This window comes from Synchiropus splendidus, chromosome 12 (assembly GCF_027744825.2).
Source record: "Synchiropus splendidus isolate RoL2022-P1 chromosome 12, RoL_Sspl_1.0, whole genome shotgun sequence".
Taxonomy (NCBI): Eukaryota; Metazoa; Chordata; class Actinopteri; order Syngnathiformes; family Callionymidae; genus Synchiropus; species Synchiropus splendidus.
The window spans coordinates 14,020,464-14,035,420 of NC_071345.1; the positions used below are offsets into that span (position 1 = coordinate 14,020,464).

The 14,957-nt window shown below is 44.7% G+C and overlaps 1 protein-coding gene across 1 annotated transcript; it reads right to left on the reverse strand.

Annotated features, from left to right (window-relative positions):
* Positions 1-1,549: 1,549 nt before the first annotated feature.
* LOC128768627 (meprin A subunit beta-like) lies at positions 1,550-5,948 on the reverse strand. The gene is made up of 6 exons (XM_053881621.1): positions 5,927-5,948; positions 4,767-4,979; positions 2,679-2,840; positions 2,557-2,583; positions 2,269-2,478; positions 1,550-2,091 (listed from the first exon to the last, which is right to left on the reverse strand). The coding sequence occupies exons 1-6, from the start codon at positions 5,946-5,948 to the stop codon at positions 1,550-1,552; spliced, it is 1,176 nt and encodes a 391-aa protein (XP_053737596.1).
* Between the last annotated feature and the right edge of the window lie 9,009 nt (positions 5,949-14,957).

Below are 14,957 nucleotides of genomic sequence, written 5' to 3' on the forward strand. Positions count from 1 at the left end.
GTCATTGTTGTTCATGCTATTCCAGGTTTTTTGCAAAGTTATGTAAGTTACAGAGGGAAGAAGCAAATGAAAAGAAGAAAATGAAACAGTTGTGACGGAGCACTGCTCACTGTACCTGTCATCCAATGTTTTATGGATCATGGGTGACCTTAAAGAAAAAAAAAGAAACCACTCAGACTCAGTGCTGAGTACTTTTTTCCGTCCATCTGTCCGTCCATCATCTTTTGAAAAAAGGCATGGAAATTCAGGATGAACTAGTTTATGTAGGACTAATAAAATAAAACATGACTTCAGAAGTGGCTGCAGGGTGAACAGTGTCATGCGCCCACCAAACCAAGATCGCACTATACAGTCGTCCTCGCCATCTGATAAATGAATGGCTGTATAAATAAAAAGTCAATTCAGTCGATGAGGTAGAAATAGTTCATCAACGTTCTGCTGTTGTTTCTAGGACCGTTTGCACTGGAGATGAATCAAACATCGTGAGGTGGCGTGCGCAAGGTGTGAAGGACAGACGGAAGAAACAGACAAGTATATTCCAAGCAGTTATTATGGTGATGCCCAATCTTCCCGACTGTTACTCCTCCTACCTGCCAACTGTAGCTCCATCGCTCATGGTGGGTGGGGGCCTTTGAAAAATAGAAGGAAAATATAAAAGTCACCGTCTGGGGCTGACAGAGTCAAACTGCCGAAACATTTACACACAATGTATGGAAAACAGTGAGGAAGATTCATTTCAACGTCTCTTGGATCAACAGAAGTCCTCCTCAGTCCTGTGATCTAATTGGTCAGGGAGGAAACTGGACTGAGCTCAACGAAAAACAGTTCCAGGCAGAGCGCATTTCTGTTGTGAACTCACTGTTCAGATTTGACGTATTTTTACGCAGAAGTGGAAAACAACCTTGTGCTTATTAAATATATATCAACAAAACATTGTTAATTGCTCGACTTTGCTGCTGCACACAAAATGTGTTACCTTTGGTCAGTTGTTGGGTGAGCTGTCGCTGGCTGAGCTGTTGCCGGCTCTCTGCGGAGGGAAAAATTGATTCAAAGTATCAATCTGTGGTCGCACTTCTGATCGTACTTAGTTTCAGTTCAGGAAGATAAATGTTGTAACTGCAGGGTGAAGTCAGGAAACTGTACCGTGTCGTGCATGAGTCATTTCTTTGGTTTTTTGGTGTGAGCTTCACTGCCGTTGGTCCAAGTTTGGCCTTGGGAAGTGAACTTCCATTGATCAGAGGGGTGATATCTAGGAACAGACCAGTTTTGCTGGGTTAGATATCCAGAGTCCAAAGGTTCTCATGTCATTTTCAGCAGACGGTGACGCTGCCTTACCTTGGAAGTAAGGCAAAAACAGCACTTTCTCCTTTAAGAAAGTTGAGGGACTTCATCTCAGAGGAATGTAGTAATATTAATGTTTCCAGGGGGTTGGCAAAGACTTCTTCAGTGTCATTGGTCTCAATTTTTCTCCCAAACTTCCGAGGATTGTCCCAATGACCTGAATCTGTTTATTCAAAATAGGTTTCACTTTTCATTAAAAAAAAACACTCTATAGAGCCCATGTCCACCAGGGGAAAAAAAGGTTCCGCTTGCTAAGCACAGCCTTTTTTCTATTTCCTGGCAGGAACGGGCTTCCTAAGATCTTAAATTCACAATCACCTGTAGTGGTGAGGCTATATTGCCTCGACATGTGGTGCTGGATGTTGGGAGTCTGATCCACCACTTGCACTGTCACTTGTCTGTTCAGACATGGCCACGTCAGCTCATCATCATTCTGGCCAGACAGCAGTTGCACTTGCAATCCAAAAAAAAATTGATTCAATTCCACAGCGAAACGATATGCGTAGCCACCACTGGAGTAGTGCCGCGGGCTGTACATGTATGTGTCGAAAGGACTTGTGGTCAAGACGTGCTCAAAATCATCAATCTGCATGGTCACATCAGGACATTGTATTTCTGACAGATTAATGTCATCGATGGAGATGCCACCAGAGGAGCTTCCATTTCCTTTTTGAACTTCAAACTCCACCTGGAATTCACTCTGAGCATCCAGGGAAACATGGTGGATCCTCCAGTGGGACGTTGGTGGTCCTTGGATGAGAGAATGGAAAGTGAAGTTCTCACTGATGCCAAGTGAAAGTAGCAGGATATGAGGTGGTGAATCATGTAAAACAGCTCAGGGGGTGGATTCCTGTGTGAAGGTCACCCTGAATTCTCAATGTAGACTGTGAACCAGGACCTGATAAAATCAGAGGGTCAGCTGCTCACCAGTGACTTGTCCCATGAGACGTGCTGTATTGGTTTCATTGTTGAACTCCCTGATCCAGATGTTCAGCTGGTCGTCCGCGCTCCCATTGTGGAAGTAGTAGAACTGCAGACACTGAAGGTGACCCTGTCTCTTGGGCTTCATTCTGGGGGTCTCCAGCCAGGCAGAGTCGCCTGCTTCACCAGCCGCCGTGCTTACATGCATGAAGTGACCTGCGCCACAGCCAAGTGTCCGAATATGGAACTTCATCTCGGTCATGTTGGAAAACTTGGAGAGTAAAAGGCGCTCACCTTCCTGTGGAGGTTCAGGTGTAAATCCTGCGGGGAAAAATACAATCCTGCTTTAGAGCAACGTTAATGATGCTGGAAAAGACCAGGAGGAAAATGTGCCAGCATTGTGTTTAGAAACATACCTTCCTCTGCTGTGACACTGGGAAGACTGGTGTGGTCAGAGCTCGGCCCACCTTCAGCACGTGTGACCCTTTCCCATTTGGTGCTCCCACCTGAGCAGTTTGTCATGTGACACATGGCTCCGTCGGAAAAATCACAATACAGCTGAAAGGCAACGCTTTCGTCTGCAGTGGTGCGTGGAACAAAGTCAAGCAGATCAAAGGTTTGGCCACAGTTTTCAGAATGTTTCATTGTGTTTCAATGTTTCACGATAAAACACTTGGATTGACGGATCCTCAAAGAAGGGCGGGGCGTCAGGGCCAGCAAGGCCTTCTCTGCTGTAATATCTATTCTCCACTGAATATGTCCTTCATATTTATGTCGTAGTTCATCTCAGTGTGTGTTTCGAGGTTAGAGTTTTTGTCCAATCAGAATTCAGCGAGCTTGTGTCGCCAGCTTGTATGAAGTCAGTCGAGGCCTTGAGAATCAACAGTGCAGGCGTCTGTGCACTCTGAGTGAACAGGCACCTGCAGGTGATGGATCGTTGCCACAGGCAATCAGATCATGAGTTGGGGACAGCAGGGCCTTCTGGCTTCGTTGAACATGACTCGTACGCATCCTGTGATTGGATACTCATGGGACACCGTCATTTCCAGATTCACCGCTGCTTTTTTCTCGCTCTCTGAACCCTGTGGCTGAAACATTCATGGTTCTTTTATGGGCAAACAAGCCTCAGACCAGTGAGACCTCAGGTGTTTCGTGACATTCCAGCGCTTGTTGTTGGCCCCTGCATCTTCAGCCACACTGGCTTGGTCACCCAGGCCGAGAGAAGGTTTGTTCACCACTCCTGATCGAGTGAAGAACCCAGGCTGCTCTCAAAAGAATCACAGTATATAATAATCCAGAGAATTCTAAATACTTCACTGGCATTAACTAATGTAACGGAATTGATTACGAAATACTGTGTGGGGATGAATTCTGTAATCTGTCATGGAATACATTTTAAAAATGACCCTCCCAACACTTGTGTCCTTTGAGTTTATGCAATGAGCTTAGTGGAACAGCAGGTGGCAGTAGCGTGGCAGCGATCAACTCCAGAGACAAGACGTTCTTTTTATGTTGGGAGCGGCATCACTTTCTTTATCATTTTTCTTTTCAAGAACTTCTCCAGAGTTGGTAACTATCAGGGATTTGCAGCTGGCAGGTCAATTCAGTGACTCACTACTGCCTCCATAGGTGGCGAGTGTATTCAAACTGAGCGTCTCATGACCCAAAGGTGTCGACCAAAAAAGTTTGAGTGGCCCTCGAGGAGGTGCTCTCAGGAACAACATATCATTTCTTTTGAAGCACCAAGATACAAATCCGAAAAGGTTTTTGTTTACATTGTTGATTTTAGATTTCGTTCCATTGGATCGAGTCGTGCATCTTTCCGTGAGCAGAGCCACTCTTCCAACTGATCAGCTGCAGTGGGCCTCACCATTTGTGCTGTGGCTTGGACCTGGCAAACATTACACTGAGATTTCACGTCATTTAACAGAGTCTTTCAATGTCATGTGAGATAGTTTGAAGACTAGAAACAAGGGTGGTTGTTTGATGTATTCACCTTCGTCTCCCTCACACACACGGTCTACATCTGAAGTTCACTGGAACAGAGTCCAGAGTCTGAGCTCCAGTGATATTTGCTTGATGGAAACGACTGTGTGTGGGAACAACAGCTCAAACGGATGTAGAAATCGAGCGCTGCAGTCCACAAAGCTCATCAGCTCTTCCACATGTGAGCAAGCAGCCGGACATCACTGCAGGAGTTCTACTGTCTGGATCGCAGTGTAAACCTCATCAGATCAGTCAAACCTGGGTCATAGAGACGGCACAAGCCGCCACGTGTCAGACGACTCTGCTCTGTCCTCAGCTGCTACGCCGCGCTGAACCCAACGTTCAGCACTTTGAATGATAGATTTTTATAGATTTGATGGATTGGTTGTTGACGCCCCACATGCCAGACAGTTATCGTTTAACTTCACCAACAGTTTCAGATCAGCACAAGAACTTCTCCCCCAGTCTACTGTTCAATTGCATTGTGTATTAAACGTGTTGTAATTCCTCCTACTTACTGCATTTGTAGCGAAGGTTGAGCTTCTTGGCATCTCCTGGACTCATTTCCCCACTTTGGCCGATCACGGCTTGGTACTTGGGGTCTTTGGTGCGGATTGTAAAACCGCTTCCATTACTGAACTCATATCGTCCAAAATGCGTCACAGACCTGTAGTCGTACGGGAATCCTTGGGTGCTGCTGTCATTCACTATATTGAACATCTCTGACTTTCCTGAAAGACATTTTGAAATGCATGTTACTCACCAGGCCATGAAGAAGCATCACTTATTTCTTTGGTTACATTTCTGTAGAGAATCAACTGTGCTGGGACCAGAAGCCTTGAGGCTGGCATGCTTTGGATTCAGGATATAAAGTGGCACTTAAAGGACCATCAAGCTCTTTTGAGGCACAAATACGTTGTGAACTACACATTTGCTTTTTTTTCCTTATATTTCATGAGCAGAGCAAGTGCTTCTCAGAAAACCCCTGTCTCTCTTCTCTGCCCTTTAAATCAATTTTCAATCATTCTTCTTTAGGAGAAAAGTTGAACCTTCTTGGATGTTTTCGTGAACAATGGTGATAAAATCATCTCTGTCAGGTCGGACGTGTTCGGGGTAGAAGCCAAGAGTGCGGAGGAAGTGTTCTTCGACAGTGTTGATGAAACTGCAGTATCGACTGAGGGAGATATTGTGTCCTTTTTCCAAGTTCTGTTGTCCTACGGATGAGGAGCACCTGTGGAGGAAACAAATAAGTTTGACTTTAAAAAGACGTCATCCTTGATTCTTTTCTGGATATTTATCTCAGCTTTGTAATGACAATAACTAAACCCCTAAAATTGAATGTACAGTTTTAGCCTCATACAGAGTCTCAGATTCTATTTCACAATAGTCGCTTTTTTTGAATACATTTTTCTATAAAGCATTTTAAAAATAGATATTTCACATACAGTACAATACTTTCCTTCACAATCTTGGTTTGAGCCATTTTCTCACTCACCATGTACCCTTTCTAAGTAACTGTTACTGTTACTAATTCGTTTTTATGAATAATTTTAAGTTAAATTTCATCCTTTCTTCTTCTTTTTTCTTTCTCACTGATGTGGCATGTTAGCAACGTCTCTCTGGTTTAAACTGATCAAGAATATCAGTCATTGAAATATTCCACACGTCTTACACAAACCTGTTGGTCTATACTCCGACATGTCGTCTCAGTCAGGTTTGAATGCTACATTTCAACACTGCAACACTCACAAGGTGCTCAGGCGCCATCATGTATCATCGACTCAGGCAGAAGGGAACGTATGGATAAACATGGCTCTTCCTCACTTCACTCTATGTTCAGGTGACGCTCCACCTGGCTAACACTGCAGATAACGCTCACAACATGGAAGACCAGGAGACAATCCCTCATTTCTCAATTTTAGGTTTCTCTTTTTCAGCATCAATTCCATCATTTTTACTTTTCCTCTGGGATTTTTATTTTTTTCAAATTTTTGATCTTGCCAAGGATCAATTGATTTTTTTATAATATATGTCTGGTGGACTGGATTCCTTTTCTAATATGTTTTTTTTTACATTTTTAACACATTAAAATTGTTTTATTTATACATGTTGAATGTTTGTTTTTTCCATAATTTCATAAAGACTTTTCCCAGCAGATACTGACACAGTGAAGAGGAACTTACTGTCGGTCTTGGTGTTGGACGTGAATGAAATAGTCCTGCATCTCTCGGACAGTGAAGTCAATGCATGACTTCAGCCTGAACTGATCCAGTGCTCTCAGGACGATTCCCTTCACATTCAGGTCTTGTTAAAAAATACAGATCATGTATCAAAGCGTTATATTGGTTATTGAAGCAGAAGATTATGATGGTTTACCTAGGTCTCTATGAAGAGTGTATGGAACTGGTAAATCCCACAGTGAAGATGCTGATGAAGGCACAAGGAACAGCAGCCAAAAACACAGGCCCTTCATCCTGTCCAGTCTGTGAAACAATGAAACAAGTTCATGTCAGAAAGACAAACAGAAGTTTCTCACCTGACCTGCATCTATGTACCAAACCTTGTACCTTGAAGCCAAATGTTCCTGTTGGCCAGTCCAGTAGCATCTGTTTCTCTGGTCAACTGCTGCCTTTTATATGAGCGTCGAAAGTACACATTCAATTAAAATAAAAGAACAGGAAAACCAGGTTTGGCTGGACGACTAATGAATGGCATCTTCAGAACAAACTAATGAAGCGATGCAACAAATCCCTTGGCGCTCTTCACGCCATGCTTCAGATTGTGCTGGCAATATCTGACTTCACTGAAAGCTGGTTGTCTTTGGCATCAACAGCTGCATTGCTCTGTGTTTGATTGACTCGTCTCTTGTGTGTCATGTACTTTGATCCACCTGTGTAACCTGTGTTGACTGGGACCACTGAGCCTTTTCAGAGATGCTGTTCTCCTGTTGGGGTCTTCTGCTTGCAAGCTATACACATACAGTTACGGACGTCTGATATTGACATTTTGCCGACAGCGTCAGTATTGTGCCGAAAGTTCAAACTCCGATATGTTGATGTGTGAAGGTGTTTCCTTGATACATCCTCAGCCACGTCTGCTGCCGTGGAACACCTTTCCCTCCTTTATTGTGATGCCTCACTGAACGTGATCCACAAATAAACAGCTTCTGTTTGAATCACAGTTCAATGGTAAAAGAATATTTGCCACAAGAAGCCACATTTTTCAATTTGAATGAATGTGGTATATTAGTGGATCCAATGATGGACCCATACATACATTTAAGCAACACAATGTTGTTTATTCTGCATCAGTTTGACAATAGCACAATAGATCACGATGGTGGCTTTATTCAAGTTTTTATATCACCTTATTAAAACTAAAGCTCTGTTGATGTCTTGAAAATATTTGTGTAAGAATTTCAATTTTATAAGAATTTCAAATACATTCAGAGTAGTGGAAACCCTGGCCATTGTGTAGTGAAAAACATCCCTGAACAAAAGCAAACAGAAGCTTTTGTTTGCTTTTGTTCAGGGATTCCTCCATGTTTGTTGTTGTTGTTGTTGTTACCATCCGAGCTGCGACGTGTCTTGTGCATCAGTGGGATCAGTGGACCAGGAACTCCCGCACTTATATATAACTTATATAATATATAATGAGAATAATTTTCCCCCTCACAATCACAATTCCCCCTTTTTATCCCAAATGAATACAATTATGAATTAAAAAGAATATTGCTACAGTTAAATGATGAACACTACTGATTATGAGATTAAATGTATGATAATATTTGTGATTAAGTGGTAAGAATAAATGTTTGTAAAATATAAAGGTAAATATGAACATGTGGATAAATGCGAGTAAATATAAAAGTAAAACTTCTCAGAATAACATCCGGAGAACCAAGCCCATTGGGGTTGAATCTAAATCATCACACAAGAGAAGTAACCGAAACACATAGAATCATTTAAATGACAGCTGCGGACCTTTTAAACCAAAATAGTAGGAAGATATTGAAGCCAACCTCAACTGGCAGAATGACATCTTCAACCTGGGGAATGTTGAGTGAGATATGGATGGGTCAAGAGCTGGTCCTCCAGCTCCAGGTGGATGAGGCTGTTTGGACTCTTCCAGGGCACCATTGGTGTCTGGGGCCATCGACTTTCACTCCTTCATTGTGATGCCTCACTGAACGTGATTCACACATAAACATTTTCTGAAAAAGAACATGAATTTCATTTCATATTTAGGAAAAACAACACATTTATTGATAACATTTACAACATTGGTTCCTGTGTCATTATCCTGACAACTGCCATTACAACCAGGATGGATGTGATTTAACAACAACAGAACATTGTCCTTGGAACTTAGGTATTCAAAGTCCAAACAAAACAAAACAAAAACAAGCGAGACAAATGAACAATACAAAAGAAAAGAAAACGTGTGCAGGTACAGACAGTGAATCCGGAGCCAGTGACATAGGCTGGTATGGTCATTAAAATGATGAACTGCTCCATGTGTCTCACTACTGTAAAAGCAATAGATGCTGTGGAGGAAAAAGAGACAGTAAAACATAGAAAAATACTGTGAACATGTCTGTTTTTTTTAAGGGCAACACATGATTGAAACAATTGTGTATTGTATAGTTGTGTTATATATTGTATCAAACACAGACACAACTGTAATGTAACCAAAAGTAATCATTTATTTATTTCTTCTCAATTTCTTGTCAAAGACTATTATTGACTCTAAGTCACGCTCTTGATGCAATGGAAATGTTGTGGATCGAGCTGCATCGATTGATCGGCGCCGACGTGGGCATTTATGACGACAAATAGAAGACGTCCTATTCAAGATTTATTCATTTACTTTAAGAAGATGCTATTTATATTTATACTGGATGAGAAATGTTATTACTCTACTACAGTGTAAAAATGACAGAAGAAAGCCAGCATTTCTCCAGAATCTCTGGCTGCTTGTGATGCTGCAGCCCAGCCTGCAGAGTAGACCTGCAGCTGCAGACATGAGAGCCAGCCAGCCACGATGGCGGTGGTTTGGCTTCTCCGTCCAGGAAGATGACAAGTGAATTGCAGCGTGTGCACCCATGGACTCAGAGGCAGCATTAAAACAAGACACTTGGCCTCAAATCACAGCACCGAACTCAAGCTCTACCAAGAGGCAAACAAACAAATGCTAACTGGAGCAAACCGCAGGAGACACCAATGCTCATGGAGTTTATTGTTTTGGACGAGCAGCCGAGTTCTGTTGCTGAAGACTGGAGCAGCAAATAGCAGACCAGGAGCCCAGATACTCATTCCCTGGACATGCAGGCGATGAAAAGACGAAAAGTCCGTCTGGTAATATGGCAACATTCCGCTACTGAACAAGTGATGAGGGAAGTTCACAACTGTGGGTGTGATCTGTGCATTGAATAGGGAATAAAAGTCATTTATTTTATATTAAACACTTTGCCAGGACAGGCAAAATGGAAAAATAAAATGAAGTGATGTAGAGCTGTTTGACAGGTGAGTTCAGTGATGAGCCTCGGGGCAGCTGACTGTCGTGCAATTGTCACATGTCTCAGGCAAATGGAGCTTGTGTCACGCGCTCATACCACACTCCCTGTTGGCATCTGCTTTCAAATGACGCCCACAACTTGAAACACAGCTTCAAAACAACAACAAAAGCACCTTCACATTCTGATTCAATTCTTGCTGCGGTTCAAGGAAACGTATCATTGAAAGGAGCCTGTTCATTATGAAATGTTTGATACAAGTAACTACCGAATGTTTAGTTCAGTCTCCACTAATACACTGTAAAATCCTCCTGATGTTGTGTGTGTGTAGAAGTCAGAGCACAGACGCATCACACATCCCTGTGTTGTCGACATGACAAGCTCACTTTGAGTTTGAGTTGAGTTTTTTTGTCGTCCCTCAATCTGCCATTATCCCATCCTCACTCCCATGGTGTTCTATAGTGACGTTGGGAAAGTGGACTTTTGCTCCCACACTGACAGACCAGGGCAGCCCTCAGTGCTGCAGGTTGACGCATGGGCTATTTGCTGTTTATAAGCCCTGATGTGGCTCTCCTCCTTCAGTCGCCGGGACTGACACGCACGGCCTTGTGAGGGCCTCTGAACATAGCCACACAAGTTCTGTGTCGGACAGGTTTTTATGTCAAAATCAGAGTTTCAGTCACTGGATGTGCAACTATTTCAACATGGTGGATGAAGTCAGTCATTGCTATGATTGCTAAACAAAATGTTAGCAGATGAAACAAACCCTTAGTTCAGAGGTCAGCTGTTTTTATTCATTCATTTTTAACATCTTTACACTAAACAGATGGGAAAACATCCTGAGACTCAGAGTAGATATTTCGAGCGCAGCCAAAACAAGACCTTATGATTTATTTATGATTCATTTTTTTAACTCATTTTCAGGTAGCCTGCAGTTTTGTTTCCTTGGGTGTGTTGAATATGCTCCTACAGTCATTGTGGAACTATGTTTGTTATCTTGGCTCAGTATGTAGTGAAAACATTTTGCTGCCAAATGCTCAGAACAACACATGCTAACAGTCATTTTCTGTTATGCAATCTGAGTCACAAAAGTTTTAAGATGTATTATTCTGAGACCCAGAGCAGGGCCACTGGGCAACATTCCGCTACTGAACAAGTGATGAGGGAAGTTCACATTGTGGGTTTGCTCTGCTCGTTGAAAGTGGAATAAAAGTAATTTATTCTATATGAAACACTTTGCCAGAACAGGGAAAAAATGAAGTTAAAAAGTGATGTAGAGCTGTGAGTTCAGTGATGAGCAGCCGACTGACACGCAGTTGTCACATGTCTCAGGCAAATGGAGCTTGTGTCACACGTTCAAGTGTTGTGGATTTTCCTGACCACAATAAAGATCTTGGAGAGAGAATTGTCTTCAAGAATATTTATTGACTAATCTTTGCTAAGAGAGTGAGAATACAAGTTCAGTATGAAGTTGACACTTTCACTGAGGAATTCTCAGCAAAAAAACACTTTCATCACTGGACTGGACACAACAACATTGAAGAGAACAAACCAGAATGTAGCGACAACTTTGAGCATCCGTGAGAAGCTCAGGTGGAATGTTGTCGTCCGGCGGGACGTTGTTTAGAGGAGGTGGTGGAGTGTCCCTCAGTTGACACTCATTTGGCGTTGAACACGACTTTGCAGTGGGATGCGTGCACCCAAGTGGCCCTTGGGTCTTTGATCGGCCTATGTGTGATGAGCAGGACTTGGACGGGCCCCAACCAGTGCTGATGTCGCCAAGATTTGGACCAGAAGTTCCTGATCAGCAAGAGGTCACCAGGACCGATGTCGTGCAGAGGAGTGTCGGCTGACAGTGGGAGAGCGTCAGCCACCTGCCGTATCGATTGGCGGCCTCTGAGGTATCATTCCAATGTTGGGTGGTGCTGTGAATAAGATAAAGGTTAGAACACATGCACAAGCTCCTCCTCGTGTACACAAGCACAAGAGGGAGACATGAACTATGGCAGAGGCTGGTGAAGGAGCGAGTCTTGCCCTGTGGGGTCAGAGTGTGACCCAGGCTTGTTTTCACTGAGACAGTGCACCTGAGAGGTGAAAGGAAGACGGCACACTTTCAACTGTGCAGAGAGGAAAATAGAAGGATCATCACGCTCAGGTTCCCCATCAGACACCTGCATACACATCTTAACAAAAGGACCCAAAGCCTTCAGAGATTCAGACTTTGGCTTGGAAATGGACCGATGAGGTGCAGCATACAGGGAGGTGAAGACAGGAAGTTGTTCAGGAGTCAACATGCAGTGCTGCAGTGCACCGGTGCTCATCAAAGAAGAGGTCAGTCAAACACATGGCGTCATTGAGATCCTTGTAAAAGTCAGTTCCCTCCTGTCTGTCAGGTCCAGAGGTCACATGTGCAGCACAGTGCAGTCTGTCAGGAGTCATCACATCTGACTCGTCACCCAGATGTGGCTGAGCTGCTCTGTGTGGGCAGCCATTTTGTAATAAACCCACCACATTTTGATGCAGGCCAAACTCCCCGCATCGCTGACCCCCTCTATCAATCGCTCACATACCCACTGCTTACCTGTAATACAGAACAAACACAGACCAGGTCAAGTTGTCGTCCACGCTCGGTGCAACCACTTTGCTGACATTTATTTATCTGGCAAGGGATTGGCTCAAAGCGACCCACACTGTCGCCTCCCCCCTGTGGCGGACCTGTACACTTGCACCTCCCTGCCTTGTCCCTGCAAGTTCCCCAGACCCACAATACTGCTGTTCTTGCTGAAATCAAGTACATACGCATAAACCGCAATAAACAAAAAACACTTTAAACAATGAGTATCTTCACACTATGACCCACAGTTCCCAGGGATTGTCGCTTTTCCAGTTGGCAGTCAATGCTCTGAGATTTTCAGAACCTGGAATGGTGACCTTATTGGCGATGAGAGCGAACCCTTCTGATTTCAGATGGTGGTTTCAAAGGTTGTGTAAATCGGCCGCTGTTGGACGCCAGGCCCTGCAAAATGCCATGACAGTGTCCACGTTCTGGAGAAGGCCACTCCTTGACTGCTTCATGCATTTCTGCACCCGTTTGGCAGAGCATCTGGACAGGTCTGTTTTGACAGGTCGGTGTTGCTCTGCCCTTGAGCTTGTCTCCACCCTGCAGGGACGTCTTGTTGGGGAGGGGTAGGAGGAGGTCATTGAATTGGGGGTAGGACAGCAATGGGTGGTGTCTTTAGTCTGGAGCGAGCAGCGAGAGATTCTGGAGAAATGCTGGCTTTGTTCTGTCATTTTTACATTATAGTGGGAACTTTTAAAGAGTAATAACATTTCGCATCAAGTTCAAATATAAATAACATCTTCTTAAAGCTCCCGTTTGCACCATTGGCTCCCTTCCTTCCCTTACCTGGCGAACCGCTGGTACTGTGGCCCTGCTGGTTCGACTCATTTCAGATGTGTATCGAGGCTATTGGGCTAGCAGATGCTAGCGATTCACAGCTACGAGCGATGCTAATCCACAGCCTAGGCAGCGAAGGACAGTGGATTTTCGGAACTCTCGCACCGAACCCGCACCGAAGTTTGATAACTGAAGTTTGATAACCTTGCTGTCCGGACATTTTGCTGCTCCACGTCAGTGCAAACAGGGACCGGGTGAGTCCGTTCATCACTATGTTGTGTAAATGCGAGACTTTGGAGGAAGAAATGATTTGGGATCAACTGGCGGAACACATGACGAACCCCCAGCTGCGGGAAAAGCTGTTTACGTCATCAGATGACTTGACACTAGCTCGAATCGGCTGCTCGGTTGACGTCTCAGCTGACAGCTTCGGACTCATTTTCCCCTCTCACACCTGCGCTGGCTCAAACTGTCGCCCCAAACAACTCTGTCCCCGAGCGTTCTCCTCCCGACGAGTTCGAGGTGAACGTTGCGGGAGGCCACGGCGCCACAACACGCCGGCAAATGCGCAAACTGCGGCCCACCGTCTCATTCCACACGAGCACCCGGCTGCTCGGCCACGGGGCAGCGGTGCCAAAGCTGCGGTAGGCTGAACCATTTTTCAAGAGTGTGCCGCTCTCCGCCAGCCACTGATAAACCACCAACCATCCACTCAGTGAGCTCCACCACCAAGTCATTCAAGTGGTGCACTGTGGAGCTGGTTGGTGTCAGCTTATCACTACATCTGGACACTGCGGCTTCTCGATCAAGTATAACCTCGGCACCACCATACTGACTGTGGCCGCGCCCTCTGTGCACCGCTGGCCATCCCTGTTTGCAGGAATAGGTTGCATCACAGCTTTCGACCTCCAGCTGCTCATCGACCCAAAGATGGCCCGTGTCATCCAGCCTCTGCGACGGCTGCCTCTCGCCCTGCACGATGACGTCACGGTTGAGCTTAACAAGCTTTTGGACGCTGGCATCATTGAGCGGGTGGACGCTTCTCCGTGGGTCTCCAACCTGGTCATTGCGAAGAAGAGGATGGGTGGTTTGCTGCCCTGCAACGACCTCAGACAGGTAAACAAGGCAGTTATTCCCGATAAATATCCGCTGCCCACAATGGGGGAGCTCTCAGCCAGGTTTTATGGTTCCACGGTCTTCTCTAAACTTGACCTCCGGCAGGGCTACCTGCAAGTCCCTCTTCACCCAGAGAGCCGCAACCTCACTGCCTTCGTGACCCACATGGGGGTTTTTAGGTACACTCGCATGCCCTTTGGCCTCAGCTCTGCTCCCAGCTGTTTCCAAAAAATCATGACCACCATCTTCACTGGCATCCCCGGGGTGGTCACGTACCTGGATGATATAGTGGTGCAACGTCCGACCGCTTCACCAAGGTTCTCAATGTGATCGCTCGCCACAACATCACGCTGAACGGGGGGAAGTGCATCTTCTAACGCTGCAGTTTCCCGTGTGTGTGCTTGAAAACAACAGTGATTTGGCTTAGACTCGGATAAAGACCAGAGAAACACTGATCAGTTTGCAGTCCCTCACAATTTTTCACGCTTTTCGTCACATTTTTCACTTTTTTCCGTATTGTATTTTGCTTGGCTGCACTACACTGGGTTTCTTCCAGCCACACTTAAAACATTTCTGTTGTTTTTCGAACCTGAATCTGAAAAAAAAAACCCAAAGAAAACGAAACAAACTCCTTGTTGTTAACCACTGAAAACAGATCCCCGACTACGTGTTTAAAGTTCA